This window comes from Octopus bimaculoides, chromosome 7, assembly GCF_046866305.1.
Source record: "Octopus bimaculoides isolate indiv1 chromosome 7, ASM4686630v1, whole genome shotgun sequence".
NCBI lineage: Eukaryota > Metazoa > Mollusca > Cephalopoda > Octopoda > Octopodidae > Octopus > Octopus bimaculoides.
The window spans coordinates 76,708,254-76,721,726 of NC_142934.1; the positions used below are offsets into that span (position 1 = coordinate 76,708,254).

At 38.2% G+C, this 13,473-nt stretch overlaps 1 protein-coding gene across 1 annotated transcript in view; it reads right to left on the reverse strand.

The window, feature by feature from the left end:
- Positions 1–13,473, reverse strand: part of LOC106878146 (THO complex subunit 1) — a 54,237-nt gene that overhangs the window by 16,000 nt on the left and 24,764 nt on the right. The window contains exons 15-18 of the mRNA XM_014927271.3: positions 4,947–5,078; positions 4,173–4,256; positions 2,659–2,806; positions 1,644–1,737 (exon numbers count right to left, since the gene is read on the reverse strand). Of these exons, the coding sequence (XP_014782757.1) occupies positions 1,644–1,737; positions 2,659–2,806; positions 4,173–4,256; positions 4,947–5,078 (458 nt within the window). The remainder of the gene's footprint in view (positions 1–1,643; positions 1,738–2,658; positions 2,807–4,172; positions 4,257–4,946; positions 5,079–13,473) is intronic.

A 13,473-nucleotide genomic window follows, 5' to 3' on the forward strand; every position in this document is an offset into this window, starting at 1 on the left:
TTTTGACCTTGAAAGATGAGGAACTTGGTGACATCCTACAGGGAACTTAATCTTAATTCTATGACAAATGCTATTATTGTCATCAACATCCTCAACATTATCGTATTTCTCTTGTTTTCAGATGTAGAAAACGGACACTAAGCCACCAAAATGCTAACAGAAATTCTCTGTGTCAGGTGCAAAACTTTGTTGTTGTCTACATCAGCATTGGGTTACCATGAAAAATAGATCAGGAAAGATTATTGAGACGCGAGAGTGGAGGCAAGTAAATGAGTATTGTGTACAAAGTTTGAAATGGAAGGGATTCTTGACTGGATTCTTTATGGGTAATGAATACAGGTACAAATTTTCTAGGTAAGTAACAGTGCTGGAGTTGGTGACAGAGAAAATCATCATCATCATTAAATGTTTGCCTTTCATGGTCACATAGGTTGAATGGTTTGACAGGGGTTGGCAAGCTAGAGGACAACACCAAACTCCGTTGTCTGTTTCAACATGGTTTTTACAACTGGATGCCCTTCCTAATGCCAACCATTTACAGAGCGGATTGGATGCTTTTTACGTGGCACCAGCACCAGCGAGGTCTGCTTTGGTGTGGTTTTTACAGCTAGATGCCCTTCCTAATATCAACTACTATACAGACTGGACTGGATGGTTTTTTTATGCAGCACCAGCACTGGTGAGGTCTGTTTTGGCACAGTTTTTACAGCTGGATGCCTTTCCTCATGCCAGTCACTTTACGGAATGGACGAGGTGCCTTTTACATGGCACCAGCACTGGCAAAGTAGATAAAGTAATTGAAGTAATCAGTGTATGACACAGAATAATTAGCATACATTAATTATAGGCAACATGACAGCATATGTACCACTGTCAAGACTAAATGAAACAAAAGAACCAAAACTGTTACAATGAGGCCCATTTCAGATTATTGTTAGAGTGCATGGACACCAGATCACAAATGACTTGAAAGAGAAACTACATATATATGACATAGAGAGTAACAGAAAAGATTATGCTGATGCAGACATGTGATGTGTATGGGCAGGGTGGGGGTGGGATTAGGGGGGGGGGGGGTGATGGCTAAGTAAAAAAGTGTCAAGCAGTCCAAAGAACATGCAGAAGAGGAAGACCAAGGACAGGTGGGAGGAAGTGGTGGAAGCTTATATCAAGAGGATGAAATTCATGAAAGGAATGACAAAGAACTGTGACAAATAACAAGTCATTGTGCTAAAGAAGAGATGTCCAAACTATATAAACATAACAAAAAAAAAAAGCACATAAAATGATGACAATTGGCAGAAATAGTATTGGGCTAAATGCTTGATTGTAAATAGTTTCAATGCATATTCCAAGTTCAAAACTTGCTTGAAGATGACCTTGTATCTGCAGGGTCATTAAAATAAGTGGCATGTATAGAAGTGAATTTCATCTATTAAACCATTCCCTGCAACTTTACAACCTTTTAGCAATGTAAGAAATCATTATTACAGGGGAAAATCAATAAATAAATGACCATGAACTATTTAGTTGCATCCACTTATGTTCTGATTGCAAATCCTGTTTAGGCTGACTCCACTCGCACACTCCTCACTCAACATTCTTCTCTCTCTCTTTATCTCTCAGTAGAAAGGATAACTTACTGCCATCATTCTTGATTTCTTCCCCATCATCCGGAGAGGGAGCCTTTATGTCTTCTTCTTCTCCAATTTCAGTCTTCATTTCTTCATGTGGCGGCTATTTGGAAATGAGAACATTTGATCTTATATACCTATATACATACATATATGTGTGTGTGTGTGTGTATATATATATATATTATTAAAATTATAATTAAGGGTATCTAAGAGATACCACCATGCTTGAAATAGCAGTCAAAATTTGACTCTAAAACCACATTAAATGTTCATACAGCACCAGGATGTGGTTTTAGAGACAAGTTTTGGCTGCTATTTTAAGCATAGTGGTATCTCTTAGATACCCTTAATTATAATTTTAATAATAATTATTACCTTTTGAGGTTTTTATTCCCATGCTGGCCACCTGATAAGATCAGTATTTTAAATAACGATCTTATCCTTATTTATATAAATTTATATATATATATATATATATATATAAGGAAATAATTTATTCTCAAATGCAGAATAATGCTAATATAATAGCATGAACAGGATAAATTATCCATATTTTTCAGAAAAATCTGTCAGCAGCCAGATATATATATATATATATATATATATATACATACAAATATAATTTCAAGTCCACAACAATGTCGAAAATGAATATATACATATGAAAAAACCTCAGCAGAGCTATGTTATTTGCAGTATCAAGTGTTGGGGGCTACAATACATCACAAAATCAGTATGAATTTTGTTCTAGCGAATTAAGATGAAAACTTTTAAGCCTAACTCATGAACACAATGATAGTGGTAAGATTTGAGCATTTAGGTATGTAATTAGTAGCCCAGCAATTTAACCTGACAGCTATAACGACAACAATGGCCTGCAAAGCATCTGCCTGACACTCAATTCCCATCAGTTGAAAACCAAAAAAGATGGTTATAACGAAAATAAAACTTCTTATTGCTCTATCTAAATACACTTTAATAACCTGTTAAAAGTTTAGGAAAAGTTTTCTTTAATGCTTACTGGCATCTCTTTGGCTAGTCTGGTGACCATACTTTCAAGATAAACAGGTAATTCAACTGCTGGCTGGGGAGCATGAGTAAAGAAATGAGGACTGCGACGAGCCAGTAACCTGAGTGCTTTCCACTGAAACACTTGATCCTTGACCAACCTGGAACACAAGTAGATCATAATTATATAGATTTATAATATAATATTATACAGTTAGCTATATACTGTACAACAGATACATCAAGATATTGATTGTATCTAGTACATCCTATTGTCACCCTTTCTGCATCACCATTCATCATTCTCTCTACCCCAGGTCTCATTACACTCTTTTATCATCACCTATTTTTATTACTTCCAATCACTTGATCACTCTTTCTAATATTCAGTGCCAATGTTACCTCTCTTCCATTGATCATTCAAGCATTGTCATTATTTGCACCTATAGCACCTTCTTACTTCATTTGCTTAATTTTCCTATCATATTCTACCTCCAGTACTCTCTCGCTTCCATTACTACCTCCTCTCACACTCTCTTAAACCAATCACTGATTCTCTTGTCCTATTCTCCTCCCTCCACACATATAGCTAAGGATTAGTAACAGGAAGAGCATCCAGCTGTAAAATATTGCCTTCTACTAAGTATCCATCAAAGCTATGCCAACATACAAAAATGTGTGTAAAATGAACGAATACATGTGTGTGTGTGTGTGCATGTTTGGGCATGTGCATATACACATAACACACACAAATTACATGGCTTTGTACAGTTTTATCAAGCCAAAGCAATAGTGAAGACACTTGCTCAAAGTTCTACACAGTGGAATGGAATCTGTAATCATAAAGTTGCAATCGTGTCTTCACTTATATAGGGCTGTACATACACAGCAACAAACATAAACACACATATTGTAAGAATCCCTCATTCACACAGATAAGAGTGCATACACACACACACACACACACACAAATACATGCATTCACTTACAAACACACATATATCATCATCACCATCATCATCATCATCATCATCGGTTAACGTCCGCTTTCCATGCTAGCATGGGTTGGACGATTTGACTGAGGACTGGTGAACCAGGTGGCTGCACCAGGCTCCAATCTGATTTGACAGAGTTTCTACAGCTGGATGCCCTTCCTAACGCCAACCACTCCGAGAGTGTAGTGGGTGCTTTTACGTACCACCGGCACGAAGGCCAGTCAGGTGGTACTGGCAACGGCCACGCTCAAAATGGTATATTTTACGTGCCACCTGCACAGGAGCCAGTCCAGCGGTACTGGCAACGAACTCGCTCGAATGTCTTTTCACGTGCCACTGGCACAAGTGCCAGGAAGGTGACGTTGGTAACGATCACGCTCAAATGGTGCTATTTACGTGCCACCGGCACGGAAGCCAGACAGCTGGTGCTCTGGCAAAAGTAAACAAAAGTCGTGTGTTCATAAACACATGCACACAAACACACACAAAAATCCAGATATGAAGCACAAAGAGAAAACAAATCTGCTCTTACTTGTATTCGTCTTCAACCATTGCTTCAGGGTCAGACTGTTCAATGGCATCAGCAAAGAAATCTTCCAAAGTTGGCAAGAACACTCTGCAGAAATGGCAAAAGATGATTGAGGTCAATAGAAACAAAGATGAAAGGGGTCAATACAATACATACCCAGAGGTTAGGTAGAGTCTACACCATTAGCTATTTAAGGTGAAAATTCTCACAATGTTTTGGTTCTTCCCAAACAGTTGTTTAGAACAAACTCAGTTCTGATGAAGCTGACCTAGATTCAAAGATTCTTCAGGTGTGACCCACCTTTTATTTGAGAAGTGACTCACAAGCACCTGAGATTGTCATAGAGATAGAAGAAGTAAAAATCAGGAACTGCTTGTCTATGGGTTAGAGCCTGTAACATGTTGGTGAGTGAATCTTTGTTGAAGTACATCTGACATGAAATTAAAGTCTTTAGTGCTGCCCCACCAACCCAATAAAGGGTCATGGAGCAATATAAATATGAGAGGGTGCTGAAAAGTTCCTGGCTTTAAATGTATCGTAAAAGGTCTGGTTGGAGGCCCTACCTTCCGAGATCTTTTACAGGGCTTAGAAAAACTGAAGGACCACTGTCATAAGTGTGTGAATCTGAGAGGGGAATATGTTGAATAAAATCATAATTAACTAATCCTCCTGTGTTTTTGTTTATCCAAAGCCAGGAACTTTTCAGCATCCTCTCCTAAGTAAAACTTTACTATAATTTGGTCCCAGCAGATGTTGAAGATATGAAATACCACTCACCTTTTCTCTGATTTGCAGGCTTCTGTGTTGTCTGGACATAGATTCCATAATCGGGTCAGCTCTGGACTTCCCATTTTGATCAACTTCCCTCCACTTGCTATTAAGTCACTTCCAACACTCTTCCTCTTTACTCTGTGTAATTATATAGAATAGATAGTAAGGAGAGTCTTTTGGAATCAGCACATGACCACAAATAACAGGGATGAAGAATAAATAAGAATTAATAAGTCAATAAAATCGACACCAGCATGTGACTGGTACTTCATTATCCAGAATATATATATATATATATTGAGATTTTCCATATAAGCACAAAGCCATAGAGTTTGTGAGGAGAAGAAAGACCAACCAATAGAATCAACTCCAGTATACACAGTACAAATACACTACACCAAGTACAGCACCCAATTACTAGCAGAGAATATCTTACATTGGCACGATACCATACATCTTTAAAATTTTTTAGCATTCAGATTACTCAGTCAAATGAAATGCTTATTCTATTGAATTAATCATGCATAATCCTGTAGCTTCAAGATTTTAATGATGTGATAGTTTATATTTAGAATGATATTTGTAGGGTAGATGCAAGAGGCAGGATCTGGCTGGTTTAAATATAAAACAGGTAGGATATTTGGGTCTGATGTGGCCAATTCAAATGCTAAAGGGTTAAAGAAGGAGTATTGATTCAGATACATAATTTGGTTTATTTATTTTATCAACCTCAGACGGAAGAAAAATAAAGGTAACTAAATGCGTCAAGGTATTTAGTCAAATCTGCTATAATTTCCCTTTCAGACACAAGCATGGCTGTGTAATTAAGAAGTTCATTCTGCAATCACATGGTATTAGGTTCAGCCTAAGGTTAACCAATGCTTTGTGAGTGAATTTGGTAGACAGGAATTGTGTGGAAATCTAGAGAGGGAGAGAAAGAGACACACACACATACATATATATATATATGAGAGAGAGAGAGAGAGAGAGAGAGAGAGAGAGAGAGAGAGAGAGAGAGAGAGAGAGAGAGAGAGAGAGAGAGTGTGTGTGTATCTGTTTATATATGTATATGTATAGCAGTAAGGATTTCTGTAGCAAAATTTTATTTAGAACACAGATAACAATATATTGACACATAATTTACAAAAACAGTAATAAAAGAAATTGATACAACTGCATGCAATGAGCTTGCCCCCACATACATTTGCATTGAATCTTCATTGCTAATAGTGGATTGGTACAAATAATGTGAATCTATTATTTCATCCAATCCATTTTCTAGGAAAGTAATGATAATAGTGACGATGATAATGAGGATATAATAACAATAATCCTTTCAACTACAGGAACATGACCTGAAATTTTGGGGTAGGGGTTAAGATGATAACATTAATCCCAGTGCTGAACTGGTATTCATTTTATCAATCCTGAAAAGATGAAAGTCAACCTTGGTGGAATTTGAACTCAAAATGTATGGCCAGAGAAAATGCAGTGAAACATTTTGTTCATCATGCTAATGATTCTGTCAGCCTGTTGTTGTTGTTGTTGTTGTTGTAGTAGTAGTAATAATAATAATAATAATAATAATAATAATCCTTTCTACTAAAGGTACAAGGCCTGAAATTTGTGGGGAGGGCACTAGTCGATTACATCGACCCCTGTGTTTCACTGGTACTTAATTTTTTCAACCCCCAAAAGGATGAAAGGCAAAGTCATCCTTGGCAGAATTTGAACTCAAAACATAAAAGCAGATAAAAAAACCCATTAAGTATTTTGTCCACTGTGCTAAAAATTCTGCCAGCTCATGAGGGTATATTACATAAACAAGGTCACAAAAAAGTGCGGGGTTTAAAGAAATGAATGGGAAAATGAAAGTATATATGGACAAAAATATTTTTAAATGACCTTTGATCCTGGATTATTTGGACTATCGAGGGAAAGTGCCCTCTCCCTGCAGTCATTCTCTGGCCTTCAGGCATGTGCTGAGTGTAACTTCATTCACTTGGGCCATGTTCACAATTCTCACAAATCTTTAAGACCTCTATCTCCATCTTCACCATCTTTTCCAAGTGAAATGGGAAAATGTTGGAGAAGAGCTTGGCCAAAGAAAAAAAAAATGTCTGTCTTCAGCCCTTTTAGTTACGTCAACCACATAACCATTCTCACTATAACCACAAGTCAGAAGAAAACTGTCTCTCCTTCCTAGTGAAAGGAAGCCAGTAAAGTAATCTTCATGATGAACATGGTTGATAGCCGGATCCATCCTGCAAACACCAAAATAGCAGTTCGCGAAACTCCACAAGTCAGCAATGCTTGGACATTGAAAAAATGGCTGCTGAACGGTTTTATTGCACTGCTCAGTTGAAGGTACTTCCATGCCTGTGGAAACTGTCTTCTGTCTTTAACTAGCAATGCTTTCTGACAGTACTCTCAGGCCAGGGATTTCTAGAAGTTATCTATAATCCTCTGGCCAAAAGTCTTCCAGAACAGACCAGCCAGTTGCTTTGTCTGAATGGTGGAGAGCTGTGAGCACCTAACATTACTGAAGTCAGATGCCTAGTCTTCATCACTTGACACAAGTCTGCATCTCCATCAGATAGACAAGCTATAGTAAAATATGAACTGAGCTGCTCACCACCTGCTTAATTGATGCCCACAGCCTCAGTACATGTCTGTACTTCATTAACCACTGCATCTTGAGCCTTGTATGTAGAGGGTGTTGATGGCAGATGGACTGCCTAATCAGTGGAAACAAGATGCAGAACATCAGAAACTCCAATCTAGATAAAGAAAAACTGGAGCAATGCACAAAAGTCAGGTGGTAATACTGGAGGTGATGTACCTGTTGCCACCTCTCTGGCTTTTCAAGAATACCTTTCTTACAGCCCATGTCTGGATGAGACTAGCTACCTTTCTCATAACCTTGTCCCAGTTGCTAACCACATCGAGATTTGGATCAAACCAAACTCCAAGCAATTTAACCAGACTGTTAATTCAGCACCTCATCAGAAAACATGGACTTGCTTCTCCAAGTGCCAACCTGAAAACCTACAATTTTGTCTGAGTTAAGTCTTATGCCTGTCACTGTGTTGTATTCCTTTACAATCATGCCAGCCACCCGAGCCTCCATAGAGTCTGACACCGTTACAGTAATGCTGTCCACGTTTGCCAACAAGGCTCTCCCATATATTAGTTTGAATAGGATTACCCTCATTACATCCAGTTTCCACAGCAGTATCTCCAGACCTGTGAACTGATGCTGCTATACATCAAAATGATCCAGCTTCTGAAAATGGCATGAAACCAGCTGTCTAGAGGACAGCTCTCAACAATGGTTGACACAATTAAAAACTTTAAATAAATCAAAACTGATCAGATCTTTCATCAAAGTCAGATTTGTTACCCACTTTCCCTATTATGAATTAATTTAACCTGAAGGTTGTCTTGAATGGATCCACTTTGGATTACACAGGTTTGTTCTTTCCCAACCAACTACCAACAAGCACTAGCCTCTCCATTAGCATCTCATCCCAAATCTTAAACTCTACATTCACCAGAGAATGGGCTGGAAATTATCATTTATGTTTTCTCTGTTCATGACTTTTCTCAGCAACACTACTACACCTCGTCTCACAAAACTGTGAACTTTCCCATTCCATTGCCAGCTGCAATGGAACTTAGAGGACAAATCTGGTGTACATACATAAAACTCATAGGACAGACACTTGCCACCAATCATATCTCAGCTGCTATAATTAGCTTTTTGCAGCCCTCTATATCTTTTGCCAACAGATGTAGCAAACTGTTGAGGTAAACACTAAAGACATTCTCTACATCTGTTCCAACTCTCCTCTTGTGAGAGACCAACCACCTATTGTTAATGATACTCCATCCCATTAAGTCCTGATTAACTAGTTTCTAATCTGGTTCCTGAAATCTTTCTAGACCAGGTAAGATGCAGTAACTATTTTTATGTCTAGATCCAAATTGAAATCGAACGAAATTCGATGACTGGCACCCATGCTAACCTTCCTTCATTGAACACTAAACTCTGCTTGCGAAGACCTGTTGGGGCAAGTGAAATCGAAATTGAACCAAATTCGATGACTGGCACCCATACCGGTGGAGCGGTAACAGCACCATCCGAGCAGAATCATTGCTAGAGCAGCTGTCTTAGAAAGCACCATTGGAGCGTGATCGTTACCAGCGTTGCCTTACTGGCACGTGAACAAAACATTTGAGTGAGGTCATTACCAGGGCTGCTGGATTGACTCCTGTGCAGGTGGCACGTAAAAAACACCATTTAAGCATGGCCATTGCCAGTACCGCCTGACTGGCCCTTGTGCCAGTGGCACATAGAAGCACCCACTACACTCTTGGAGTGGTTGATGTTAGGAAGGGCATCCAGCTGTAGAAACTCTGCCAGATCAGATTGGAGCCTGGTGCAGCCATCTGGTTCGCCAGTCCTCAGTCAAATCGTCCAACCCATGCTAGCATGGAAAGCGGATGTTAAACGATGATGATGATGATCCAGAAGTTTCCTCAACAACACTGCCATGCTAGTTGATCTGAGTCAATTGAAAGCATTGTCCAGAATGTGGGCTAGCAAGTGTTTCAGAAATCACAGTCTGGTTGATGGTCTACATCTATGTCTAATGACCAGAGGTGGTTGAGCAAATAACCTTGCTTCCAAGTCTGCCAAATGCCACATGAATTTCTACATCCCACTCTGAGTATGACCATGTCTATCAGAGAATAGAAAAAGGAACAGGTCACTCACCTTGGATCTTGAATGAGGGTGGGCAATCCAACCTTCTCTTCAGGAGGAGTTCCTCAAAAGACCATATGTCCTCTCTTTTTCAGAAAATTCTGACACTACATGAAAATTTATCCTTTAATGCTTGATAGACATTTGCAGATATCTTTTATAGTACCCTATCTTTGAGCTTTGGAGATGCATACCACAAAAACCCTCTCTTGTTTTCTATTCATCTTTGAGTTGTTTTCATATGTATTCCTATTAACTCACTGTAGTTTCTGTTTATAACAGTGAAGTCAATGGCATCCATTTTTCGTGTATATGGCTTTTGTTGCTGTTCATATTCTTATTGTTTCTTTTGGAGATTGGCTGTTGTGGCTTTGGGCTTTGTTATTTTTAGTTATTGATGCTGTCTTTGTGGTTGTGTTGGTGAGTGAATAGTTTTCAGGTTCTTTGGCATTCCATCTACCTTTCTGTATTTATGTGGTGGAGCTACCAGCATTTGTTTTTTTTTCTTTTTCCATTTTGGCACCTCTAATAACATGCCATGCTCCAGTCTTTTCTTTCTTGTCACCTGACAAGAAATTGGAAGAGAGGATGTTGGTTGGTTAATGAGTGAGTGTATGCATTTATGTTGGTGCTACTGTTGTGCTGGAGAGTAGAGCATTCCAGTAAAGCTTCCTATTTCAAAGGTGGTGGTGGCGGTAGTTATCCCTCTGCTGCACTGGTAGTTGTTTTGGCATGCACTGCTGCCCTTGCTATTGGTGTTGTCATTGATGCCAACACTGTAGCATTGCAGCAAGGACATTTGCACATCCTTCACTTGTGGACAGGAAGCTCTTGATGGGTGATGCTACTGCAAGTGTAACGTCAGGGTCTTCTGCCTTCTACCACAATTCTTATTCAGTCTCTTCTCCATGGAAATAAGGTCAGTGATCTTTGCATGTCTTCATGGGTAAGCAGCAGCTAGACTTCTATTCTGAGTCCTGCCCAGTTCTTACAGGAAAGAGAGGGAACAGTTGATTCCAAGTTTGTAACTTCTCTACACTCCTCCAAGACAACAAAGTATTTGATAATCATTTCATATAGCGCATTGCTAAATGTTACATTACTTACTAACCCATATAAGATGGCAATAATACTTCTTGGAGAAGCATACATGTGTGGCATTTTTTGTCCCCTTTTCATTGAGACTTAGGGCCACCATTCTATATTGCCTTCTCTTTCTTACGTGCAATATACAACCTCACATACCCATCATGCACTTATCAACTTGTGCTAGAATGCAGGTTGTTAACTCAGTATTTTTCTAGATGCATTTGTAGTCAGAGTTCTCTTAGCTTCTCTTTCTTTTCTGTTAGTGCAAGAAAGTCAGCTCACAACTAAGCAATGTTTGTGTGTCTGCCTAAACTCTACTATTGGAAAGCAAATGCTGCATCCACACTTGTGAGTTACTTGTAAACTATGCTGCCTTGTTTATGCCAGCAACCCGGATGATGGTATAGGTGATGTTGCTGTTGGTAATAGCTTTGAAATATTTGTCTCCACTGATGGTGGTGGTGGTGGTGGTGGTAGGGATGTTGTAGTTGCTAAGAGACATAATGGTGTTGCTATTAGCATCATCATCCATCATAGAAACAGAAGTTGTGCTGCTGGAGGTTCTTTCTGGTGATGGTAGTTCTTCCAGGTGACAGTGGCTTTTCTAGGTGATGGTGGTTCTTCCTGGTGATGATAATTCTTCCTAGTAACAATGGTTCCTCCTGATGATGGCAGTACTTCATGGCAACAGTGGTTCTTCTCAATAATGGTGGTTCTTCCTAATGACGGTAGTTCTTCCTGGTGCAGGTGATTCTTCTTGATGATGCTGGTGACCATTCTTCCTGCAATATTTGGCCACTTTCAGTTGGTGAAAGGTGTTGTTATTGTAAAAACTTCTGGTGTTATTCATCTCAACTAATAGTCATCATGACACTGATACCTTTAATTGCTTTAGCATTAACAGCATCACTGGCTCCAGAAGAGAAGCCAGCAATACCATTCAGTTTCACGTCATCAAACTGATTCTCTTTCTCTCTTTCTGTCTTATGTTTTTCTTCAAACAATATTCTTAAGTTGGAATCCATCTTTTTCACAAAGAAAATAGGAATTTTTCAAAATCATGATGTTAGAAATAAGCAACACTCTTATGGGGGTGTCATCACAACAAAGCAAACTGCATCAAAATAAATTTGTCAGTTTTTTTTTTTCGCAAATATCAGCAATAAACACTAGGAATAAATTCCCATTCAGGCAAAAGAAAAAAGAAAAAAAAAAAACAGCAAAACAACCCCCAACAACTTTTGTCAAAACTAAGGCACTTGAAAATCAATAAGGTTTTTTCTATAGAGACAAGAAAAATAATAATAACCCTCGCTACTATGGGAATAAAGCATGAAATATTGGGTTGGCAAGAAAGTAATTTTGGTTTTTTAGTGTGAAATAAAAGTCATTTTTTTTCTCATACAAAGAATGAACTCTAATCAATTATATATTTTACATTTTGTTTGATGACCTTTTGCCATCTTCATGATTCTGTGCTCATAGAACCTCTAGTTCTTATCAGCCAAAAACTGAAGCAAGTGCAATTTCAGATCATCATTATTGAAAGCTTTACCATTCAAAGAATTTTGCAAACTTCGGTTGATTTCATTGTGTTTGAGATGCATGTCGCAAATATTGATCTGTTGTGTTAAGTGAATCTCTTTCAATTTATGTGGAACCCAATGAGTCCAAGATATTTTAAGTGATTTTTAATTGTTGTATGTGATATATTTAACCTCTGCAATCTCTTGCAGTTATATGACAATCAGATTCAATTATGGCTTTGATTTGGTCATCATCAACTTCAGTAGGTTGACCAGAACATTGGTCATCTTTGAGTGAAAAATCTCCAGAACGGAACTTTTACACCATTTCTGACACATGCATTCTGTTAAGCAATCAACACCATAAACTTCACATATCTCTTTGTGAGCCTCAGCAGTTTTCTTGCCTTTACGGAAATAAAAAAGCAAAATATGACAAAACTGTTCGTTTCTGCACTCCATGTTAAAATTGACACTAACAGCTGTAAACAGAATTATGCACAATTTGCTTCTAAAGCAAGCTAAAAGTAGTGGCTATCAAATGTCAAAAAGAAAAAAATCATAACATTGACAAAAGTCACTAAAAAAAAAAACGTAAACTCTCTCTATTTGCGAAAAACAAAATTACTTTCTTGCCAACCCAATATTTGTAGAAGATCAAATCAATTACAATAACTTCAGTGTTCAAATGGTGCTTATTTTATGGACCCCTGAAAGGATGAAATGCAAAGTTGACCTCAGCAGAATTTAAACTCAGAATGTAAAGACAGATGAAATGGCACTAAGTGTTTTGTTTGGCATGATAACAATTTTGCCAGCTCAACACCTTACCAATAATAATAATAATAATAATAATAATAAAAAAAAGCAAATTCAAACTCAGGAGGATTTGAACTCAGAAAATAAAGGGCCAGAACAAACAACACTAGGCAGTTTGTCTGGTGCTTATTTGAGTCTACCAATCCACTGCTTTCCCCTGCGCCTTTGTTAAGAAATCATAATAATGATGAATTTTTTTCAGTCAGATGATTAAACTGACCAATATCTGATTAACAACAACAACAACAACAACTATTTCAAACTTAGGCATAAGCCTACAACCTCAGGGGTAGGGATAGTTGATATCATCAACCCCAGTACTTGACTTGTT